This window comes from Euleptes europaea, chromosome 19, assembly GCF_029931775.1.
Source record: "Euleptes europaea isolate rEulEur1 chromosome 19, rEulEur1.hap1, whole genome shotgun sequence".
NCBI lineage: Eukaryota > Metazoa > Chordata > Lepidosauria > Squamata > Sphaerodactylidae > Euleptes > Euleptes europaea.
Genome location: NC_079330.1, coordinates 34,882,140 through 34,907,386, shown reverse-complemented (window position 1 = coordinate 34,907,386; position 25,247 = coordinate 34,882,140). Strand labels below are relative to the sequence as shown.

The window sequence follows — 25,247 nt, the reverse complement described above, 5'->3', positions numbered from 1 at the left end:
CTGGTGATTTTTTGACCCTTCCTGCCACCAAAGCCCCCTTGTCCCTCAGGAAGGTTTTAGGGGAAAGTCAAGAGCAAAATGCACAAAACTGGGGAGTGAATCCTCACTGCCCAGGGTAACAAGCTGTCACCAGCTCCTCTAAGCTAACCCTCTGCTGAAAGACTGAAGGACCAGGTCTCTAGACCTCCCAGGTGCTAATCAAGAAGTCAGCCGTGCAAGGTAGGACACTTGCAAGTTGAGTTCCAAAAACAATTACCTTGGTACCTGCAGCCAAAATAGGACAAGGTACCGGGTTTAGATTGAGGCCCCAAAACCCAAATAACACCACAGGAGTATATTTAATAAGATTTATTAAAATAAATGTGCAAAAGTATGCAAATATAGAAGCAGTGCAAAACAGGGAAGAAAATAACTCTAAATAGCTAACCTAGAATACTTATTCAGGTGTCCTCTGTCCCAGATGTTATCTGGCCAGACTGAAGATGTCAAGGCCAGACAGAACTCCAAAGTCCAAAATCCCAGAGCAAGTGTTCTGACTACACAAAGCCCAACCTACAGTCAAGAGAATGGCCAGAAGGAAGGAAGGAAGGCCGAAAAGAGCAAACGAGAATGAATGGTCTTGCTTTATGCCAGACTGCCCGCAGGTGGTCTAATCCTGTTTGGCCAGGCAGGTGTGTTGATAAGACACGTGCCCACATACTTCTGCAGCTGGCAGGTGCCCACAGTCAAGCAAGCAAGCCCTCACCCCCGCCCAGGGTTCCTTGTGCTAATGAGATGGAATGTGAGTGCAAAACTCCCTCTGGGTCTCTGGCCTTGAAGCTCCCAGGCCCTCGATCTCACTTGTACCTGTGTCTGACTCCATGTCATCCCTTATCTCTCTGGAAACTGCAAGTCAGCGTGACATTTACTTCCCAGAGAGAAATGTTTTTTGGGTAACTTGACTAGGCCCAAAAGCCTGCACCAAACTTTGGAAGGCCAAGAAACGGCTAAACAAGGCTAAACAAGAAATGGCTAAAGACACTGCAGCCCCACTGTATCCTTCCACTGAACAGTGCTGATCCAAGGTTCAGAGCACCCTTTCTTCTTCTTGGTTCAGAAATTAAAACCTTAAGTAAACCCAAACGTATTACTTGGTCTTTGTCGGAGAAAAAAAACTATGTTTATTTATCAGAGAGGGGAAAGAGGAGATGAGAAGACAGAACTATTTATTGACTATCAGTTGTTGTCTAATTTTGCTCCCTCCTCCCTTCAGACTGCTGAGGGGTTTGGAGTGTTTAGTGAAATGTCCTCTCATTTGATGCTCTTAATTAGTTTGGATTAATCAGTTCTTGTATGCTACCACATTGAGCCATGTGAGGATAACAGTTTGGAGTTCTGCTTTGTCTTTTACTCCCCCCCCCTTCAAATTCTTTGCATTACTAGATTTTATTTTGCTCAGTGGAAAAATCTGCCACATGATGCTCCACAGGAGAAGGCTGCAGAGGCCGGCCGTCAGACCTTCTTGGTCAGCCTGAGGATTGCCATATGTCTGCGGGGGGCAGGAGATTTCCAGTACTTGGAGATTTCCAGTACTTGGGGCTGTAAGTATTGAGTCCAGGGGCACGGAGGCACACTCCCGTTTCCATGGGAACACTGACTCTCAGTGCCATCCTGCTCAGGGTGCAAGCTCTTGATCCAGATCTCCATGGGAACTGGTCCATGATGACAATAGTGGATTTACCCATTGTTGCTCTCTTGCAGAGTTTGGGAGTTGCCATGACAGCAGAGGACCTGATGTGGTCTCCACCTAAGCCCTTGCTCTCAATCCCCTACCCTCAGGGAATTGAGGAATGGGGAAAATATGGCTAGAAAATGGCCTCCATAGTGACGTTCCAGGAATTTCCCCACGGCTCTGTGGTCCTTGTCATAGAGATTGGGGAACATTCTTAGAGCGTCACCCAGAACTGATGCCACATCTTCCCCAAATTCCACCCTGGCCAGGTGGATTTTGAGTTCCCTCAAAATCTCCTGGTATTGCTGGGCCAGTGCTGACAACCCTCTCCCCAGCTGTTGCACCCTGAAGTAGCTGGCAGGGTTGCCGTAAAGATCAAGGGATTAGCAGATGGGTTGAACAGAACAGCTGACAAGACATCTGGGGTTGACACATGAACACATTAAGCTGCCGTATACTGAATCAGAACATTGGTCCATCAAAGTCAGTATTGTCTTCTCAGACTAGCAGCAGCTCTCCAGCATCTCAGGTGGAGGTCTTTCACATCACCTACGGCCTGGTCCTTACTGGAGATGCCGGGGATTGAACCTGGGACCTTCTTCAAGCTAAGTAGTTGCTCTACTACTGAACCACAGCCCCTCCCAGCCAGTTGGTAGCCTTGGGCTTCTCTTCCTTGCTCGGATTTCAGGAGATCCAAACAGAACCAGAGATGGAGGGAGGCTTCATCCAGTGTTGTATTGACTTTTCTTTTCAGTTTTCCAAAGCAGGCTGAATATGGACCTCCGATTTCTTAGCATCCTTGCTGGGAAGTGGGGGGGGGGGGGGATCTGGCCAGCTCTTTAAGGTGGGGTCAAATGATGGCAACAGCTAGGTGCTTCAAGTTGCCACCAGTCTCACTATAAACATCTTGTGTTTTTCTGTTTATGGTGGTGGATTCGTTTGTTGTGAACACTTCTGGATGAAGAGATGCCTCTTGGGTGGCCTGGGAAAAGAGATAATCTCTCCCCTACCTTCCTTTTAAGACATGGTGTGCCTGCCACCCCCACCCCCACCCCATCACTCTGTCCCAGGAATGCATCTCACCAATGCAAACAGGATTAAGTCTTGAATTGTAATTTGGAAACTGCTCCATTTTCATTTTTGCTTCTGGGACTAGAAGTGGAGGGAGGGGGAGAGATCCATTTTGCTTCCCTCTGCTTTTCCTGCTAGGTACTGGGACTCCTTCCCTTAACACAAGCAGCTTGTATCTGGATGGGAACAAAGAAGCGTGAGAAAAGAGCTGCTGTGCCTTTGACTCCATTCTCTTTAGCCTTTGCATATTCAAACTCTTCTGGGTTCTCTTCTCTTTTGGGCTGTGCCACTTAGATTTCAGCAATGTTGATGGGGCTTCTGAATGAATAGCCTCTTTCTACCTCCAGCTCTACTCTTACCTTTGTACTGCTTTCAATGAGATTTATTTTAACCCCCCCCCCAAGTACTCACCTTTCTTTCCATTGACTTTGCCCCACTCCCTGTCACCTTACATGTTTTATTTTTTCCAAAGGCATTTATAGAATGTCTTGCTGCACTTTATCTGTTCAGGAGGTATTGAGAAACGCTATTGTGTCACTAGACGGTGGAGGAAAGCAGCTATTCTCCTGTTACAATGGTTGCCCTACAAAAAATCACGCCGGGTGGGGCAAACTTAGAAAGGGCAGAGGCAGAGATAAAATGTTCTGACCTTCCTAAACAAAAAAAAGATAACCAATTAGGCCTGGTTAAAAGGGCAGCCTGGCTTTAAAACATCCCGGGGTATCACCCACTGGTTGGTCCAAACAATGCACTGTACTCAGGAGAACTTTTTCCTGCCCCACCCGGGCTTTTGAATCTTGCAAAATTATAGCTTTCTGTGTGTGGCTGTTGGATGAAACCTTTTTATCTGTTGATTTTTTTTTTCTGTGCTGTTTTGGAGTCCAAAACACAAACTGGTTCTCCTGCCATCTTCCCCAAAAGCTTGGATGGAGCAGAAATGTCCAGGGTTGCCATTTGCTTCCCTGAGTGAATGTCCTTCTATCTCACTGGCCGGAACAACATGTCTACTCTTCTAAAGCCTTTAAGTTAAGACTGTGGAATGAGCCAATCGGTTAAAATAACTAGAGGCACCTTGAACAAGGGTCCCTGACCTTGGTAAGCCGGTGGGCACTTTTGAGAAAAGGTAATGGGTACAGCATGGAGTAGTGGTTAAGGTGTCAAACCAGGACCTGGGAAATCCAGGTTCGAATCCCCACTTATGCAATGGAAGTTTGCAGGGTGACCTTGGGCCAGTTACACACTCTCAGCCCTGATCCTGGCTAGTATTTGGATGGGAGACCTCCAAGGAATACCAGGGTCGTGACTTAGAGGCAGGCAATGACAAACCACCTCTGAATGCCTCTTGCCTTGAAAACCGTACGGGGTCGCCAAAAGTGAGCTGTGACTTGATGGCAAAAAAGTAAAAAGTGGGTGCCATAAAAAAAATGGCTGCTGTGCAGGGCTGTGTCCAACCACAACATATACAGAGGTGCCTTTGAATGTAAGGAGGTTCTAAGGCAGCAGTATCATACCAGGTTCCTTAAAAGAGTCCCTTGTAATCCAAACAACAACGATGTCTACAATGCGTTTGTTAAGTATTGATGGAATCTGTTCGAATGGGATTGCGATTGGTTTCCAAGGAGTATGCTTCCAGCGAAATTACTCAGCAGTTCAAGGAGTGTAAGCAGTGTTCCCTTTCTCTAGGGCAGTGATGGTGAACCTTTTAGAGACCGAGTGCCAAAACTGCAACCCAAAACCCACTTATTTATCGCAAAGTGCCAACAGGGCAATCTAACCTGAATACTGAGGTTTTAGTTTAGAAAAAAACAACTCGTACATTAACATCTTTTGTCTTAAAAGAAAAACACAATAACAGAGCTTTCAATGAGACAAACAACGTTTTATTGAAAGGTAAAAGTTTGCATTTGGCATGCTTTTGAACAATTAATGTGATTTTTGCTGTTGTATGCATGCTGATAATTTGTCTAACCTCTGACTCAAAGCAAATCATCCAAAGCAAAGTTGGTGCAGTATGCAGGACTAAGGTGAAAACAGAAGGATGGATATCTTGCTGTCTTGCTACTATACTTACTGAGGTTTTCTGTGTACGGGCTGTGGCAATTTTGCTGTTCTTTCTGGTCAGACTCTTCTAATTTGGCTCTTTTTGCTAAAGAGGAGGAGGGAGAACAGAAGGTGAGCCGCCCTGCCGCATGTGACAGGGGAGGGAGGAAGCGCTCCCATTGGGCTGCTGGGCAGAGGGGCGGGTGATGTGAGAAATGCCCTCAGGCGCGTGTGGAGAGGGAGAGGGGGAGGGGAGCAGCCCGGCCCCGCGTCCCTCTGGCTTTCTAGTAGCGAACACAGGCGAACTCTGTACTGGGGCGACGGCGCGCGTGCCCACAGAGAGGCCTCTTGAGTGCCCCCTCTGGCACGCGGGCCATAGGTTCGCCACCACTGCTCTAGGGGATTCAGCTGATACTTCCGAAAGTTGGCTGGTGTCATCATTTACCCTTTCTTTGGAAGGGCCGTATGGGAGGCCTCCTCCCTCCCTTGTTCCAGCCTGTCAGTACTGCCTACTGTCTCCCTCCAGCAACACAACAAAATTAGGACAAAGATATTTTCAGTAGGGAGTGAGGGATACACCACTGTTGGGGAGGGGCACTGCACACTCTCCCCCCACCTTGACCTTGCAAACTTATGGTTATTTGTAATATGCCCACTAACCCGTTGAATAGGAATCCCCCAGTTGCCAGGGTCACGTGGAAGAAAGCCCCGTGCCAACTGGCTGGGAGCATGGTCACCTAGGTGACAGCGAATTCTGAGCTGGTTCTGCCTCTTCCTGCGAGGCGCTTTCCCTTCAGACAAAGAGCTGCACCCTTAGTGGCCGGGTTCCTTGCCGTTTGTTGCCCTGGCTACAAAAGTAGCTTAAAGCTACTCTGTCAACAAAAGGACTCCAGAGCAAAGCAGTAGAAGGGGCTGCCTTCTGGTGTGTCGGGAGCTTGCTGGGACTCCTGGCAGTAGCAAGGACTTGCATTCGGTTTACATGCGACAGGTGGTGATAAACTGAGCCGTGTTTCCCTCGCACATGTCTCGACAGAGCAAACCTGAGAGGAATCTGCTCAATTCAAACTCCTTCCCCCCCCCCCGCGCATTATGACCAGTGTGACGACTGGCATGGAATCGGATGCCATTGTTTAGTGAAGGATGCCCTAAATGTTTGCACGCCATCTGGCTGAAGTGGCTCTAGTTAGCCTCCTTTCAGCCAGGCTTGTGCAGGAGAGCGGCTGGCCTTGTGTCCCGCTAGCTCAGGGGCCCTGCTGCCTGTGGCTCCAGAGGCAAATGTGGCTCTTTGGAGAAGAAAATGAAAATTTCAAGTTAAGGTGTATCAGGCGGGCAAGACAGGATGCTAAAATAACCAGTGTATGAAGGCAAAAATTTTAATGGGACTAAAGAGCTTCTTAGAGATGCTTTACCAACAGGCAGACGATAGAGCAGAACACTGGCCGATAATCTAAGTGCAAACGGTGTGCGGATTTATGCCAGTGCTCCAAAACAGCTGGCACAGGGTTCTCCTGTGTATATTTATTACTTCTTGTGAGACCTCGTGTGTGCCACTTCCTAGTAAAAGACTTTCAACAGTTTGTGTTTGAGCTGCAGAAAAATTATGGCATTATTAAGAATGTCGCTTATCAGTAATGTCAAACTGTATAGTTTTAGTTGTGTAAATAGCCTCTCTTATACTGACTGTTTGAGCTCTTGCTCTGAACTTTGACATTGCTTGGCACTTAAATTGTAATAGGTTGCAGACCAGGGCACTTGGAGGAGTCAAGAGAGCTGCTACCTTCAACGGAGCTAGCCTCCTTCACTTTCTAGAAGTTTGTAGTGTGAGATCTGGCTAGAATCTCTGCTCACGTGGTCCAGAAATGTTGAAGGAAGTACCAAACTTGGTTATGCTCTTTAAATTGCATCCACCCTTATCTGAATTGCACTTCAGCCAGGTGGATACTTACAGAATTGTGGTGGGTTTTTTTTTTTTTAACTTGAGTACAAGCTGATAATGTTACTGATCACACTATTTATTTATTGAGATATCTGTGCCCCAGTTTTCTTCCCAACAGGGACCCAAAGCAACTTACAAAATCATTCCCCCACCTCTATTTTATCCTCCTACCCACCACCCTCTGAGGTAAGTTAGGCTGAGAGAAAGCCACTGGCCCATGGTCACCCAGTAAGCTTCCGTGGCTGAGTGGTGATTTGAACCTGGATCTCACAGATAATGGTACACCACACTTGATGGATATTAGCCAGTTGCCATTGAATTAGGTGATAGAGGTTGGTGGTACAGTGATTTAGCTATTTCTCTAACGGCCACTGACCCCATTTCATTTGATACTCTCAGGTATTATGTTGTGGGAGTAGACTCAATGTGAGAAAGTTCTAGGCTCAACAAAGAACTATGTATCTATGAAAACCCTTTAGAAGATCCAGGGCAAAACTATTGCAGTCAAAAACCAACCAATAAACTTATTCGTGTTTTCTGGTTTAAGCTCTTCCTGTGTTCTTTGGATAAAAACTGGGTATTCCTCTAAGTGGTGTTTATCTGCCTAACTCTCCATGCGAGAAAACAGCTGTAAAATGCATCAGCACCCAGCAGCATCTGTGAAAAGGCAAAGGAGAAATGTTTCCTCAGCCTTCTCCAGTTTCTGAGGGCCAAACTGGACATGATGGCATCCTCGTAGCTGCCACAAGAGCACTTCAGCCTGTCATGCTGCAGGTCCAGTCAGGATCGGGCCTTCACATCATTTTAAAATGGCATCCTTTTGGCAGCCATGAGGACACCATCACATCAGGTTTGGCCCTGAGTCTTTCAAGATCAAGCAAAGTTGTCTGCGTCGACAGAGCTAAATGAAACATGACAAGCCACGGGGTTTTCTTTACTGCTTGCTACCTTCTAAAAACAAAATCTAATTCTTTTTATTGAATCACCTTTTTTGGTAAAGACAATTACAAGTGCCTTGTTTTTAGACAAATTTCTCTGGACACTTTTTTACGGGCATAGCAGTTGGTTAATAAAATTTCCTGCCTGGCCTGCTCAGGGGGGACAGGCCTGGGGCAGTAGTTGGGGAGGAGGGGGCAGATGAAGGATGGCGATGAAAAGACTTCTGAGCTCTCTCTCTCTTAAAGAGTAGCTCTGAATCTAGGTGTGGCTGCGCAAATTAAACATAGGTGGAATAAATCATGCAAATGCCAGCAAAACTTGAAAGCCATTTTTGTCACACTCAGATACCTTAAGTCACTCAGACTTCTCCTCTCTGAAGTAGAAATTCCAGAAGTGATGCAAATGTGACCCCCCCCCTTTCTCTCCTCTCCTGTTGCCTTTCAGAAGGCCTTTGTGCCTGAGCAGGTTTTCCCTCCCAACCACCTCTCTGGAATCTCTCTTGGTTCAGTGGCTAAATTTCCCAGGCTGCGGCCCCACTCTCCCTCAGTGGCCTGAGCAAATGGGGAGGGGGCGCAGAGGAGAAGGGGGCTCAGATTTCAGGAGACAAAAGAGTCTTTGGCGGAGGGCTGCTCCTTTTTCAGGAATGGTTTGATCCGAACGCCACTGCAGGGCAAGGCCTTTGTCACACAGTAGTGAATGAGCTTTTGCATTCACTTCATCGCTTCTTCAGGCTGGAGGTTTAACAGAAAGGGAGAAAGGAGACATGTGGTTCTCCAAGGAGTAAGACTTCATAATTCTAATGGCACATGCGCTTCTAATGGGACATGCGGTTCTCCCAGGAGTAAGACTTCAGATGGAACAGAGGAGATGTCGTGGAGATGCAGTGAGGTTGGGCCAAGAGACCCCTCCAGTTGCACCAGCAGCAACAATTGCTTCAGATTTTAGTTTCTGACGTTTGAGCTTTTTCTTTTTCTCACTCCCACCTTTTATGTTTATTATTTATTCTTTATTTAAAAAGCCACCTTTCTCCCCAGTGGGAACCCAAGAGGGCTTACATAATTCTCCTCTCCTCCATTTTGTCCTCGCAACCACAACTCTGTGAGGTAGGCTGGGCTGAGAATGGGTGACTGGCCCAAGGTCACCCAGAGAGAGGCCATGGTAGAGTGGGGATTCGAACCTGATTCTCTTAGATCCTACTTTGACACTCTAACCACTAGTGGCCGGCCTCCGACGTGTGCCCCTGCTTATCTGGGAGAGCAGTCTGGCCTCTTCACCATCTTTTCCAGAGTTATAGGTTTGGGCGTGGAAAGCTAGGCTGCCTTTAGCTGAGCTGGAGGGGAGCAATCGGGTCTCTCTCTAGCAGCTTCTCCAGAATGGAAGGCTAGGAGGAAGGATGCCACTCCGGGGGCGGGGGGGAGCACTCTTCCTTGTGGGAGGCTGCAGGATCCTGGCCGCAGAATTCATCACCTATCTTGACTTCTCCTGGTTCAGGTTCCATTGAGTCTTGCAGCCCAGGTGTCGGCTGTCGTGTTTCCATTAATTACAGGGTGCTCTCTTTTCTTCTGTGGGTCTTGGACAGGGCCCATTGAGTCTCTGGGGCCAGTCTTTCTGTCTCTGCTCCATGTTCTCCCTCTCTAGGGGCACTGTGTGGGCACATTGTGAGACAGCTGCCTTTATCCAGATGCCATGTGGCAAACCACCTCTAAATGTCTTTTGCCTTGAAAACCCTACGGGTCGCTATAAGTCGGCTGCAACTTGACATCACTTTCCACTACCACTACCAGCGGTCCTCTAATGAGCAGTGGGCGCACTGCGGCAATGGTCCTCTAACCCAGACAGAGATGGCTTAGCTGCAGACCACTCAATGAGAGGGACGCTGGCCATGTCAGTAAACCTCCAGAAATGCAGAGCGCCCAGTGTAAAATAAGAGACTGTCCCATTGGTCTTCAGTGTTGTCAGTCAGCCCCACCTGCAAACAAGGCCTCATGAAAGCCTGTGCAATATTGACATGGCAACAGTTGCTTTGTTTAAAATATTTTTGCCTGTCTTAGCTAATAGCCCATGGCATCGAGAGCCAGCGTGGTATAGTGGTTAGAGTGTCAGACTAGGATCTGGGAGAACCAGGTCTGGATCCCCACTCTGCCATAGAAACTTGCACAGTGACCTTTGTTTCTCTCAGCCTAACCTACCTTGCAGGCTTGTTGTTGTACGGATAAAATGGAGGAGAGAACACTGTAAACTATTTTGGCTGTCTATTGGGGAGAAATATCAGATGCTTAAGGGGGCAATAAGTCAAGCATTAACACCCAAACTCAGTCTGAAAAGCATCACTGAAAGTATGTCCATTGAGGAAGAGGCTTGCTAAAAAAGCTGAGCCCCACATGTCTTCCACAGTATAGGAGGTGCAGTAGAAAAGTCTGGGGAACAGGCTAGGGTAGCCGGGCTATAGCAGGAGACTTCCTGCCCTAGACTTCCCATTTCCTGCTTCTGCTCGAGAGGGTGGTGGTGGGGGGTATTGTGTCGTTGCGATGTTCTAAGATTCTTCAAAGTTTGGTGAATCCTAGAGCAGTGCACCAACGCAATGATGTCACTTCCAGTTTGTGCCAGAAGTGATGGTGTGGCGTTGGTGAGACACCAATCAGGTAGGTCTCTCTCTCTCTCACACACACACACACACAATCTTCAACTGGGTGCCTGCACTGGGCTGGCAGCCCTTGAACAGACCAAGGTGAAGTGAGCCCCATGGGCAATGGGAATAGTCAAGAGGAGTCGTTGCTATGAATGCAGCTGGCGCAGGAGGAGGTGGGTGAGCTAATGCAGTCAAACACACAAAGCTGCCTTTGACTGAGTCAGACTGTTGCTCTATCAAGCTCAGTATCGGGTACTCTGACTGGCAGCAGCTCTCCTGGGTCTCCAGCAGAGGCCTTTCTCATCACCTGCCCCCAGATTCTTTGAAGAGAATTGCAGAATGAGCAGAATCCAAGGGCCAGCTGCAGGAGCACAATAAAAGAGCTACTCAAAATGTGACAACTGCTCTCATAGTTAGAAACAAAACTAAGTAATCATTATGGTGTGGTGCCTGGTCTTCAATGCCTACCCAAAGGTCGGACACGTTAGTGACACACAAGATTGCCACTCTTTGCCTTTGTTTTTAAGGATAAGTAGAATGATAGCAGAGAGAGCATGTGGAAATGCTACAATGCCTGGTTCCCTGGTTAGAACCAGCGTGTCTACAGGGTAGGTACGTTCACCAATTATGTATGTTTCCCAATGCAACCGGGTTCCATTTTATAGGCTGGTGTGCAACATGAGCCCCAGGTCTGAAAAGATTGCAGGTTACCGCCATACAGGGTAGAGTGCTGGAGAGATTGGGTAGGCCTGTGTTCTGCTCAATCTGGAAGCTGTTGATGGTTTGGATTATCTCACTGTACAGGGTGTTTGTGTGTGTGTGTGTAAAGTGCCATCACATCACAGCCAATTAATGGTGACCCTGTAGGGATTTCAAGGCAAGAGATGAACAGAGGTGGTTTGCTACTGCTTGCCTCTGCGTAGTGACCTTGGACTTCCTTGGCGGTCTCCCATCCAAGTGCTAAGCTGGGGCAGTCCTGCTTAGCTTCTGAGATCTGACGAGATCAGCCTAGCCTGGGTCATGGCCTGTACAGGGTACTGAGGGCAAAAGGAGAAAAATGCATGGCTCTGTGGAATCCTTATGGGGAGTTGGTGGGTTAGTTACCAATGCGATTCAAGTTCAGATAAATCCGAGACTACATTCAGAAGGAACATACATTTCAGGAGACACCAAGTATCACTTGATGAGTTCATAGAATTTCATTCCATTTAGATTTGTGTGTCCAAAGCTTCACGGGTTCCTGATGTCATGCAGAGGAGGAGAGCCTTGAGAGCTCATTCACCTTACTTTGATCTTCAAAAATAGTTATTAAGTGCATACTTTTCTCTTCCATGGAGCTCCCAATTTTTCCCCATCCAGATTTCAGTCCCGATCCATTCCCACTTAGCCTCAGCAAGGCTGCACCATGTTGTATCCTTAAGACCTGGGCCTCCTCGCTCCTGTACCTCCTTAATTACTTCCTAATTGGATTTTAAGCATCTTAAGACTGTTTTTTAAAGAATACTGAGCTAAGCTTCTTCCTTCCTTTTATGTCTTGGCAGGTAGAGGATGCCATGCTTATGTTTGACAAGACCACCAACAGACACAGAGGTAAGAGGGGGAAACTGATCCCCAGCTATGAGGTTCGTTTTTCCCTTTAGATGGGCCTGATGCTGGCAAGTTGCAGGGGCTCTTTTCTGGACTGTTGGGGGTGTGTTGTGTACAGTGTGACTAAGCACAGGTGACTAAGCACAGGTAATTTGATCCCCAGAGACCAGCTCTTGGCAGCTCCCCTTATTAAAAGAAGCCGTGATTTAGCTGCGACTTGTGAATCAGCATTTAGTGGATGGCAGAATTTGTTGCACTTTTATTCCAACAGACTTGGGAGGCCAGCAGCTCAGAGCCCAGAGTCATTGAGGGCCGTGTTGCTCTTTCCGGCCTTGATGTCTTGTCTTGGTACAGACTGGGTAGGCTTTTGAGCCAAAAGGAGAGATGAGAAACCTCTTGCTTCAGTGACCTTGTCTCTGTTGTCACTTCACTTGCCCTGGATGAAACCAGGAGTGAGGTTTTTCCAAATGCCTGGCATGTTAAAAACTCTCTCCAGTCTCCCTGATATCTAATCATTGGTCCTGGTGGGACAGCAGTGTCTGTAACTAGGGTTGCCAGCTGCAGGTTGGGAAACACCTGGAGATTTTGAGGGTGGAGCCTGAGGAGAGAGGGGTTTGGGGAGGGGAGGGACTTCAAAGCGGTATAATGCCATAGAGTCCACCTTCCAAAGCGGCTATTTTCTCCAGGTGAACTGATCTCTGTCGCCTGGAAATCAGCTGTGATAGCGGGAGATCACCAGCCACCACCTGGAGGTTGTTGGAGAAGGCAGCACGTGGCTCAATAGTAAAACTAAAGTAAACCCAAATTGGGATATATGTATGAAAAGAACTGCAAGGGTGATTAATTCTAAACCAAAACAATATTAATACACCAACATCAAATAATTAGCATACATCAAATAATGCACAGGAGCTTGAGGGAGGTCATATAATCTGTGTTGAACTGCACACGGAAACCTCAAACTACAAACAAGGCGAATAAGGATACAATGTATACAATGTTACACGTCCTTGCTTTGTACCCACCTGTTCATCCACCGGCTCAGGTTTTCTTTGTGTCGAATTATGGACTATGACTTTAAGCTTTTGCACCAATTATTTCATTTGTTCTTTATAATAACAGCCCGGTGAGGCTTCAGCCGGGTGAGGCTTTTGTTTCCACCTTTAAATACATTGTATATAAGCCTGGTGAGGCTTGTTTCAACTTTTCTTTACTGTATCAATTTTTTCAGTTTGTTTGAGGCTTATACATTGTAACATTGTATACATTGTATCCTTATTCACCTTGTTTGTAGCTTGAGGTTTCCGTGTGCAGTTCAACACAGATTATATGACCTCCCTCAAGTTCCTGTGCATTATTTGATGTATGCTAATTATTTGATGTTGGTGTATTAATATTGTTTTGGTTTAGAATTAATCACCCTGGCAGTTCTTTTCATACATATATCCCAATTTGGGTTTACTTTAGTTTTACTATTGAGCCACGTGCCGCCTTCTCCAACAGTCTCCACTAGTTCCAGCATAGGTTATCCTCTTTGTTTCTAGTTAACCACCTGGAGGTTGGCAACCCTATCTGTAACACCAAGGCCTGTAGGGTGTGTATCCCGTATCCTTATACATGGGCTAGAAAAATGTGCCAGACAACTTAAAACCCCGACAGCTGCAGAGTGTATCATTCTTGCACTCTGGAAGCGACATCTCACGATGGCTGCCATCATATAGATAATATAGATAGGAGAATGAGAAGAAAGGGAGGGAGTTGTCTTTCCTGATTTTGTTTACACCAGGGATGATTAGTGCTCTCCAAGTCAACATGTGTGTGAGCTGATATGTCTCCCTCCCTGACAGTCACAGTGGGTCTCATTTGTTTTCCAGCCCTGCCTTATTCACCTCATGTCCCAGCCAGCCCCCCACCAGGAGCCCACAGGAGCCCCCTCATACACAGATGCCCTCTGAGCTTTGGCCTCATTCCACCCAGCCCCAAGCCCACCATTGCTGGAAAACCGACTCTGTGACTTGCATTGAGCAGGAAAAGGCTTCTATCACTGGGTGTACCATCCAGCTGCAGGTGCCCAGAGAGGCCTGATGTCAAGAAGTGCTTGATAGGTCTGGCTCTTTCCATTGCCTTTGTTTGTTACCTCTCTGTAGTAGACCAAAGTTTAATACATAGAGTGATGCCTGTTTTGCTACGAGACAGAATGATCAGCAGGGCCTTGTGAGTTCTGCTACAGAACTGTAGCAGATTGGCCAAAGCAGCTGTTTGTGGACTTCCTGGTTGGTTTGAGATGCTTGCATTGGTTTGAGATGCTTGCAGCTGATGGGATAATGAAGATGGGGAGAACCAGTTGTTTTGAAGCCCAAAGACCTTCCAAGCAATGGGAAGCTTGGAATGTGTCTGTTTTCCCTCCCCATCCTCGATTATTTGAGGAGTGGGAGAGAAAATGACCAAGGCGGGGGGTAGTATTGATGGTGACATTTGAGGAATTTCCCCAATCTCTGTGCTAGAAACCATAGAGATTTTAGGGATTCCTAGTGTGCCACCCAGAAGTGATGTCACTGCCTCTAAACCTTGTCACAACCTCTAAACCCAGAATTTACATCATATACATCATAGAGACTGGGGAAATTCCTAGAGCTTCACAAAGGATGTGACATCACATCCCTTGAAACTGTACTCTTCCCAGGTACCACCCCCAACATTTCCCATCATATGCCAGTTAGAGTTGGTGACCCTATGTTATGATTACCAAACAAAAGGCTTTAGGGCTCAGAGTTTCCCAAACTAGAGCTCAGAGAGAATAGGGAGCATATGGGTTGTGGGTTGTTTTGTGGTTCACTTCTGCTCCAGTAAGAGTTCTCTGCATCCTTTCAAATCACTGCATTATGTGTGCCCTGTAAGCAGACCCCTGGGGAAGCTGATGGACTTTCATGTTTGCCTCTCTGTCTTCTTGAAGGCAAGAAATAAGCCCCCTTTCCGGGTGGGTTTGAGAAGTCTCCTTGGATGCTTCTCATCCTGATGGAGAAGCGCGTCAAAAGCTCACTCTGTGTTGAGGAGGCCTCCCGATGCTGGCACTTGAAAAGGCTCCACTTCCCTCCTTCCTGCTCTTACCTGTTCAGCATGGCTTTTGCTTTCTTGGGCTGAATTCTTTTCATTTTAATCTGAAAGCATGACAGCTTGCAGAGACCTAATGAGAAGATGTTCAACAGGAAAGCAGCCAAACAGGCCTTGTGTGGGCCCGTGCACCGTTCCCCACAGGCGGCGCAGAGGTGACAAGCTTGGGAATGGAAAATGGCACAGGCACTTTGATGTCACATTCTAGGGCTTGATTCTTCTTGTTAAGGGAGTAAAGTTTTTTTTTTCTGGAAAGGATTAATTAATGCCCTTGAGGCAGAGTACAGTAACTTTTTGTTGGCACTTTTTCTCACCTGCCGCTTCCCCTAAGTGCAACTGCAGTAGCTTTCCTCCTCTCACTCTCCTCGGAGCTTCATGTTTTGCCATCCGACAAGGATCTCTCAGGTTGTTGTGGATGGAATGAGGCTGCTGTCACCTGGGCACTGGACTTCCTGGCAGCTGAGCTCCAGGCAAGCCGTAGCCTGCTGGAGAACCATGGCCCTAGTTGATCATGAAGGCCTTGGGATCCTCCTTCCCACAACCGCCTCAATTGGGGTGAAGAAGCCAAGTTCCAGTTCATGCTGATTGACAGCGTGGGATAGCCATGAGACCTCACCCCCTCCCCAAACTATTTGTTCCCTCCCTCTTCGCTTCAAATGCAGAAAAAAGAGTGGATTCTGCAGAGGGAACCCTCCACTTATGTGCCTGCCTGTCTTTCACTGGCTCTCGAAGTTGCGGAGAGCTTCTGGGTCAGCAATTGTGACCTACAAATCTGGAATAGAAGTGCTGCTTTCGGTTTTGGCTAGAAGGGTAGGGATTCTTAGCAAGGTTTAACAGCCTGCTGTTGGATACAATCAAGATGAAATTATGAAAAAAGAAGACTTTTAAAAGACTCCAGAATACCTGTAGTAATGATAATGATATAAAACGGCCATCTTGCTTGCGAAGGGATTTGTGTCTTTGGCAACTATGGCTCTAGTCACAGTCCTGTTTAATTGTTTTAGCAGTAATTGTGTATAGAACTAGCGAGCTGGCCAGAAGGATCAGCCCTCCTGAGAAGTAATGGCTTATGGCCTGAACTACTGCCACTCTTTGCAGCTGCTGTTTCTAGTGTTTTTCTTCACATCGTGTGGAGCTGCTGCTTCAACTCTGTGGGCAGCCTGTGCAGCAACACGGCATCCCTTGTACCAATCAGGACAGCAGGGCACAGTCAGACTTGAATGGGTTTTACTCCTGAAAGAGCATCAGTGCTGGAACAACTTGGGTGCTGGTCTTTTGTATCAATTGCATGGTTTGATTGCACATCAATGTGCAGCTATTGCTCAATGCTTTGCTGCACAGTGTGGATCTCACTGGTCTTGGGCTCAGCCAGTGGTTCAATCCGTGTGTGGATTGGTGCCTCTGCTGTCTTGGAAGAAAGATTACAAAACAGCCCTGCATTTTTTGTGGTTTTCAGGAACTTGGGTAATCTCTCTGCAGTAAATCCTTGTGGCCCAAATTTGCAGGCAGAGAAGAGAGCTTATCAGCCCTCCCGCAGGGTCAAATATTTGAGCTGCATGGTCTCTGGCTGACCTGCCTTGTACATCACGATCATAGCAGCCTAGTCTCTGGTTGATCTGGTATACAAGGCGGGTCAGCCAGAGCCCATGGAGGTCAGTTACCTGACCAGGGGAGCATTGGTTTACACCAGGCCTCCCAGCGGTCATCTAACATTGCAAACGGAGCCTCACCGTTGTTGCTTGCTGAGCAGGAGGCCATCCGTCTGTTTCTGGTGGCACCGTGTGGACTGGCCAAGGAAGCCCTATGTGAATGGTTCTATGAACACCCAGCTCAGGAAGGACTGTAGTTCAGAGGCAGAACATCTGTCTGGCATGAGAAAGGCCCCAGCTTCAGTCTTGGACACCCCTTAGGGAGCAGTTGTGGGGAAAGATCCCAGCAAACTGTTGCCAATCGGAGTAAATAGTACTGAGTTAGGTAGCGCTTGGGTAAGCGCATCAAAATTGTAATCCTGGCTCTGTATTGATCAATTTTAACAATGTTTATCTGCTGGTCAAATGACTGTAAATAAATAAACTGAAACTGATCCTGAGTTAGGTGGTCAGGCTCTGTCTAAGCCAGGGGTCCCTAACGTGGTGCCCATGGGCGCCATGGCACTGGCCAACACCTTTTCTGGCACTTACCAAGTGTTTCTAGAAAGTGGGTGGGGCCGGGTGGGGCTTTTGCCCAGCAGGACTGCTGATTTTCTGTGGGGTTTTTTTTTTATTGCTTTAGTGACAGCTGCCACCACAACACAAGGATCTTTGCTGTGTTACTGTGCGTCTTCATTTTAAAAGGCATCCTATTACACGGAGATTCTGCCTGAAATGTTGAAGAGGTACCTTAGGAGTTATGCATAGCCTGACATTTTGTGGCAGCCATTCTGTGGCTGTACCCACCACACCGTGTCAGAACTCCAAAGATGTTCACAGGCTTGAAAAGGTTCCAGACTCTGGTCTAAGCTGTCTCTGAGCATGTATCAGTAGAGGGTTGTCCTCTTTAAAGAGCCACACATGTTCTTATCCCTCCTTCCACATATCTGGGCTTAGCTTTCACCGAGGGTGGGTGTCTGGACTGTACCATTGAAGTTGGGGACTCGCATAATTGAAAACATAATTTTTTAAAAAAATCCTTTGATTAGATGTTCAGAAAGCCAGGTTCCCGCTCATCCTTCTCCTTGGCTTTCTAAGGGCCAGGAGCTTTTGGCATGCATTTTTCACTCCGCTTCTACAAATAACAGACTGAAGCTCTATAGCCCATTCCCAGATTTCCTCCCTCGTCCCCCGTGAGAAGTAGGCCTGGCTGTTGCATCATTCCAGTAGTGATTCCCTCTCCGTTGAACGTGCATGTCACATCCCATGCTCCCAGCTGTGTTTTATGTGAAACATGTTTAAACAGGAAAGGGGTGGGGGTGGGCCCGGCCTGCCGTGCGGTTTCTGCTTCCAAGTGGAAACAGACCTCAGGGGAGGCGCGTCGTTTTGTGTCTCCAGCTTGGAGCCGCTTCGGCATTGGAGAAGGGCACGTCTCTGATGCCTGCTTTTATTGTCTTCTAAGCCACAAAAGTGTCAGCGTCCTGGAGTCATGTGTGTGGCGGGTTTGTCTCAGGAGCCTGCCAGGGGCATGTTTAAAGCACTGGGGTGAAGATCGGGGTGTGTTACAGACTCTGGCACTTTCGCACAAGGACAGCCGCTTCTTAGAATGCGAGATGGCTGGTCAGGGGAGGGTTGCTTCGTCCCCCAGCATGGTGCTTGCAGCTCACTCCCTGTGACTTATTCTGCTCAGTGCCAAGGGGATGCCGCATCAAGGCGGAGAACCGGAGTAAAAATGACCAGCTCAGGATCCTGTGTAAAGGGCTTAAATTTCAAATGGTGCCAGTCAGAATTTGAGCTCCAGTTTCTTCATCAGTAAAATGGGACTAACCATGCGGCCACAAGCAGAGTCGCGCCCTCCTCAGCCCACTGGTCCCTGTGTGCGCAAGGACAGGACAAGAGCATCAAGGACATTGCCAGCCAAGCGCTGTGCAAAGAAGAAGGCAGAACCGTGCCGTGATCCCTGCTCGCTGTGTTGCTGGGGAAGAGCCAAGGTCACTGTGGGGCAGGTGTTTGTGCGACAGAAATGCAAATTCCTGGATCAGCATGAAGCATAGATGAGGCGTGTGATGGCATGTTTTGCATGTCAGGATGGGAATCATACAGGGTTGTGGGTATTTTAAAATACAACATGGGAGGGGGATTTAGACCTGTTCTCCCTCTCCTGTCCCTGCCCCCAGATAGGGTCGCCAACCTCCAGGTGGCGCCTGGAGATTTCCTGGCATTACAGCTGATCTTCAGACTACAGAGATCAGTTCCCTGGGGAGGAAATGGCTGCTTTGGGGGTGGACTTTCTAGCATTATACCTTGCTGAGGCCCCTCTTCTCCCCAAACCCCACCCTCCCCAGCTCCACTCCAGAGCTGGCAATCCTACCCCCAGAATGCTTTCCCCCAGCAGTTTTCTGCCAGCAGAAATTGCTTCTAGTCTCAGAGCTTTATGGAGAGGGGAAGGCCAGGAAGGAAGGGTGGGTGGGATTTGCCTTTTTTGTGCTCATGTATTCATGCAGTGTTGTCCTACTGCTGCACCATCACATCCCCCAGCTCATCACATGTTATCTTATTTAATGCTAAGACCAAATTCCAGTCAATCATTCGCCCAGCACCCTCCAGAAGAAGGAGGGATGCTGTGTTTTGGAAACCCGGTGTTATCAGGTGTGAGCATGAGTGACAAGACCTCCCAGGGCAGATTCTCCTGTCAAAACATCTTTCCTGTTATCTTATCTGGAGCAGAGTCAACGACTGCTGATTAGGGCCACGTTTATGGAGGGACACCTTTGACTTCATCCGGGACCTGTAAGGCAAACCAGCAAAAGCATTTTCCTTGGGCTCAGAAGACTTTTTATTGGCTCCAGTTCATTTTTATAATCTTTGTTTTATGGCCAGTCTCCACAGTGTCTCTCTGCATGTTTAGCCTTGTGGCCTTGAGCTGCATGAAAGATTTCTAGAATTGAGGGCAAGCAATTAGTTTGGGAAATGCTAAAAATTTGATGGTTCTTGAGCTCCCAGTGAGTAAGGAACAAATGGGCCCATCTGCACGGTTGGGCTTGCTAGCTAAACCAGGCAGCCCAAAGAGTCCAGGGAGAAGATGAAGAGCGCTGGCTAGCTGGGGCAAGATCCCCCTGGAGACCCGGCCTCTTTATCGAGCTGTTGCCCAGGGAACCATTTTGCTTCCATTCCACAACATCTTATCAGCAGGGCCAGCTATGCCAACCCTGTCAAGATGCAGGCGAAAGACAGGCCCCAGTGGGCGTTTGTCACAGACACGTTCCTTCTGTCTGGGGCTCAGGAGATGTGAGCTAAATATGAGTCCCTGGTGCTTGTGTGTGTGTGTGGGGAGGGGGGGGCGGGGGCAGCACTGTCCACTTCTCAGGAAAGGCAGATTATTACCTAATGTGACTCACCCCTGCTTAGTTGCCCCACACACACACACACACTGCTGTTAACAGCACATAGAATCATAGAGTTGGAAGGGACCACCAGGTCATCTAGTCCAACCCCCTGCACAATGCAGGAAATTAATAACTACCTCCCCCCACATCCCCAGTGACCCCAACCCTTCCCCCGCCATGCAGGATCCCACAATCAAAACACTCCCGACAGATGGCCATCCAGCCTCTGCTTAAAGACCTCCAAAGATGGGGACTCCACCACCCTCCGAGGCAGCGCATTCCACCGTCGAACATTTCTGTTAACAGCATGAAGGGCTCTCAGGACAGGGGGCAGGAAGTCTGTCCTCTTCTTCAACACATGAAGCTCTGGTAGGCATCTCTTCCACAAATGCTTTCAGCTGAAGAGTTCCACTTCTGTTATAAGGCAGCCCCTGGGAACTCACCCCCGAATCCAAAAGCTTAGCGAATTCCACACCCATCTTCATAGAATCATAGAGTTGGAAGGGTCCACCAGGGTCATCTAGTCCAACCCCCTGCACAGTTCAGGGGGGTTCTTTCTTTCTTCGTAGAAAGAAAGATTTTAAAAGAATAATAATAGATAATGGGTAATATGTTCAGGTGTTTAAGGTGTATCACGCGTTATCTTTGAATTCTTACAACAACCATGTAAAGTAGGTTACCATTTTGCAGCCGGGGAATGAGGTTGATAGTGCCTTGTCTAAGGTTGCGTGGGGAGTTCATGGCATATGAAGAAGAAGAGTTGGTTTTTATATGCCAATTTTCTCTACCTTTTAAGGAGAATCAAACCGGCTTACAATCTCCTTCCCTTCCTCTCCCCACAACAGTCACTTTGTGAGGTAGGTGGGGCTGAGAGAGCTCTAAGAGAACTGTGGCTAGCTAAAGGTCACCTACCTGGCTTTGTGTGTAGGAGCGAAGAAACCAACTCGGTTCTCCAGATTAGGCTCTGCCGCTCATGTGGAGGAGCGGGGAATCAAACCCAGTTCTCCAGATTAGAGTCCACCACTCTTAACCACTACACCACACTGGCTGTTGTCCTAGCTTCTTGTCTACTAAAGATGTGAAGGTCAGGGGAGGGGCTGTGGTTCAGGGGTAGAGCATCTCCTTGGCATGCAGAAGGTCCTAGGTTGAACCCCCAGCACCACCAGTTAAAAGGACCAGATAGTAAGTGATGTGAAAGACCTCTCCTTCACAAACTGGAGAGCTGCTGCCAGTCTGAGTAGACAATACTGACCTTGATGGATCCATGGTCTGATTCAGTATAAGGCAGCTTCATGTGTGCGTTCAAGGCTGGGGGAGGGAATCGAAATATGGGGGGGTGGAAATATTGGGAGGGGATCTGTTCTTTTTCCTTTGTAAGACTTTAAAAAATTCAGTGGAAAAATTGGAGATTCTGAGAAGAACTAGGGGAAAAACTTTTATGAAATATTTACTCTTTTGGAATGAATAGTATGCTTTGTAAGACAAAGATTTACTCGCTCAAAATGTGTAGTTTAAATAATTTTTAAATGTAAAAACATCACAGCAGTAGTTAATGATTACTGAATATAATGCAGCAGGATAACACATATTTTCAAGCATATGTTTGTTTTTTAAATGTGACAAAATTTGTCCCCTTGTTAGTGTGCTGTATGGAGGCACAGGTCCACAGCCTCAGCTAAGGCGGCATCCTCCCATGTCCGCCAGGCTAGGCAGCTGGTGCCTTGTCTCTGCCGCCCCGACCTAGCCATGGTGATCCACACGACAGTCACCTCCAGGCTAGATTACTGTAACTTGCTCTGCGTAGGGCTGGCCTGAGACTGATTTAGAAACATCAGCTGGTTCAGAACGTGGCAGCGAGGGTCCTCACAAGGACCCCGCTGAGGACACATATTAAGCCAGTGCTCCAACAACTGCACTGGCTCCAGGTGGAGTACCGGATCAGTTTCAAGGTGCTGTTTTTGACCTTTAAAGCCTTAAACGGTCCGGGACCTTCGCCTCTTCAGGACTGCCTCTCCTGGTATGCCCCCCAGAGCGCACTATCCTCGGTGAATACCAACTTGCTGGTGGTCCCCAGCCCGAAAACAATTCCGAGTGTCCTCAGCCAGGGCTTTTTCAGCCCTGGCCCCAGCCTGGTGGAACTCTTCTTTCTAGTGAGACCAGGGCCCGGTGGGATCTAGCGCACTTCCGCAGGGCCTGTAAGACTGAGATGTTCCTCCAGGCCTACGGTTGAGGGCAGCGACGGTTTCCATCTCAGCTGGCCTCCCTTTCCTGTTCCCCCTTTTTTTATATAATTCAGTCTACATGTTACAACTCCCCAGGCTCGCCATGGACTTCTGCAGTGAAATAGCGCCAACTGATTTAATAATTTATTGTTATTTGACCTAGCTTTTAACTATGTATTATGTTTTAAATGTATGTACCATATTTTTCGCTCCATAAGACACACTTTTTTCCTCCTCAAAAGTGAGGGGAAATGTCAGTGTGTCTTATGGAGTGAATGTGTGTCTTATGGACCCTAGCCCAGTCCATAAGATGCATATTCTAGCTCGGAAGGAAGGCGGGCGGGGCGCAAAGAGCCGGCTGGGCCGCCAGAACGACGCGAGCCGGCGTTCCCCGCCCCAACGGCCAGCTGGGAGGTGGGCGGGCCCGCTCTGTGCGCCCCCCCGCCTCCCAGCTGGCCGTCGGGGCAGGGAACACCGGCTCGCGTCGTTCTGGCGCGCCCAGCTCTGTGCACCCTGCATGCCAGAACAACGCGAGCCGGCGTTCCCCGCCCCGACGGCCAGCTGGGAGGTGGGGGGGCACACAGAGTGGCTGGGTGTGCCAGAACGACTCGAGCCGGCGTTCCCCGCCCCGACGGCCAGCTGGGAGGCGGGCGGGCCCGCTCTGCGCCCCCCCCGCCTCCTAGCTGGTCGTCGGGGCAGGGAACACCGGCTCGTGTCGTTCTGGTGCGCCCAGCTCTGTGCGTCCCGCGCGCCAGAATGACGCGAGCCGGCGTTCCCCGCCCCGATGGCCAGCTGGGAGGCGGGGGGCGCACAGAGCATCTGGGCGCGCCAGAACGACGCGAGCCGGCGTTCCCCGCCCCAACAGCCAGCTGGGGGGGGGGCGTCTTATGGTACGGTGCGTCTAATGGAGCGAAAAATACGGTATATTATGTTTTTATGACTGTTAGCTGGTCTGAGCCTAACCTTGACCAGGATATAGAGTCGGATACAAGCTCAAACAAAAAAACAAGCAAGCAAATTCACTATTGAAGAACTCAGTGTTTTCGGTGTTACAAAGATTATCTCCATATCCAAATATGCTCTGTTATGACTTCTTCTGTTCAAATAACATTTTCTTTACTACAGATATTTTGTTTGCTATTTTCCACTTTTTAATTCTTTTTCCTGTCCTCAAGATCCAAGATACATATGCCAATATAGCAAGCTCACTTTTTAGGATTGGGTATATTTGCAGTTTTGCTTGTAGAATTAAGGCATTTACAATTTTAAATTTCATAAATATGCCAAATAATGCCAGTAAAATAAGTTTAGACTTGCTTTGAAAATTAGTATTGCAAATATTTCAGTTTTTTAAAAATTCCTGGGGGAAAAGGGGGATGAAATGGTTCAATGTTTCCAGAATTGTGTACTCTGTAATCCACACTCCTCCACATCAGCTCTCTTTCTTCCTTTCTCAGCGTAGGTTGTTGACCTTGAAAGCGTCTCGGCCTTGCCCGGCCAAGGTTCTTTCTCCCTCCCTTCACTGTCTAGATTGTGCTCAGTGGAAATGGGCAATTTTCGATCAAGGAGGCATTAGTCAAAAGTGAGTGAATCCAGTTAATGCCAGACCTCCCTTTTTGTTTAAGTAGAAGTTTAAATCTCTCGTCCAGGCGAAAGGTGGTGTATGCCTTTTGTATGGGGATGTTCCAGTGGTCATGTTTGATAGCACAGTCCCTTTTAGTCATGTTGGTGGACTTCTGTCCTCTTTGTGAGCTGTGTTGACTTTGGGCACAATCCACCAAGCACAATCCACCTTTACACAAACCCCACTCATTTCAGTGCCACAAGAGATGATGTGCAGCTCTAATGAAGATGGTGTCTTTGTTTGCTTATGAGATTTCTAGCTCACCTCTCAGCTATAGTTCCCAAGGTGGGTGTTAACAAAATGAAAATGCCATTAAACAGTGTGCTCAGGGTTGGATTAGGGCTGGGGGGGGGGGCAGGATCCACTCAACTTCAAGTGGATGGCATGGGGCAAGTCACTAGATTCCCACCATAACCTGATAGTTGTGAGGACCTTAGCCAGCGTGGTGTAGTGGTTAAGACCGGTGGTTTGGAGCGATCTAGTCTGATCTGGAGAACCAGGTTTGCTTCCCCACCCCTCCACGTGAGCGGTGGTGGCTAATCTGGTGAACTAGATTTGTTTCCCTACTCCTCCACAGGAAGCCTGCTGGGTGACCTTGGGCTAGTCACACTCTCTCAGCCTCACCTACCTCACAGAGTTGTGGGGAGGGGAAGGGAAGGTGATTGTAAGCCGGTTTGATTCTCCCTTAAGTGTTCGAGAAAGTCGGCATATAAAAACCAGCTCTTTGTCTTCTTAGAGAGGGGAGACTGTATGCAGAAGGGAAGAAGTCACAGGAAATAACTCATTGATTAAAACGATCAATTAAACACATTCAAAGAGTCCATCAAAACTCAACCACATAAAAAATCTTACTCTTTGGATTCACAGGAAGAAGAAAAAAGCACAAAATTCCTAACGAACCATAAGAGAAATAACTCGGGTGGAAAGAGATGCTTTTGCCTAGAGCCCCAAACTCCTGTGTGTGTGGGGGGGGGGGTGAGGGGAGTTTCCACAGCAGAGTTCCACTTTCTGTCTCTTCTGGCTGCCCATTTTTGGGTTGTCACCTTTCCAGCTGCAAAACCTGGGAGCTTTTTTGGGGGGGTAGGGCCTGGGGAGGGGGAGCATCGCAGTTGCTGTGATGTCATTTTCTGGTGATTACCCAGAAGTAATGTCACAACCTTCCCCACCCCCATGATGCTCTAGCAACTTCCAGGTGATCATCAGGAAATGACATAACATCTGAAATGCCCCCCCACACACACTTTTTCTCCCACTGCTCACTTGATCAAGTGCAGGCGAATGAGGGCGGTGACAGAAACGTACCTACCACAGGTTTGAACCTTTCTCACCTTAGAAAGTTGGTGGATGTGGTGCAGGGCCTTAA

The 25,247-nt window shown here is 48.1% G+C and overlaps 1 protein-coding gene across 17 annotated transcripts in view; it reads left to right on the top strand.

The window, feature by feature from the left end:
- MSI2 (musashi RNA binding protein 2) overlaps positions 1-25,247 on the top strand; it is a 565,100-nt gene that overhangs the window by 273,004 nt on the left and 266,849 nt on the right. For all 17 annotated transcript variants that reach the window (XM_056864848.1, XM_056864864.1, XM_056864857.1 and 14 more), the window contains exon 7: positions 11,868-11,916. In XM_056864848.1, the coding sequence (XP_056720826.1) occupies positions 11,868-11,916 (49 nt within the window). The remainder of the gene's footprint in view (positions 1-11,867; positions 11,917-25,247) is intronic.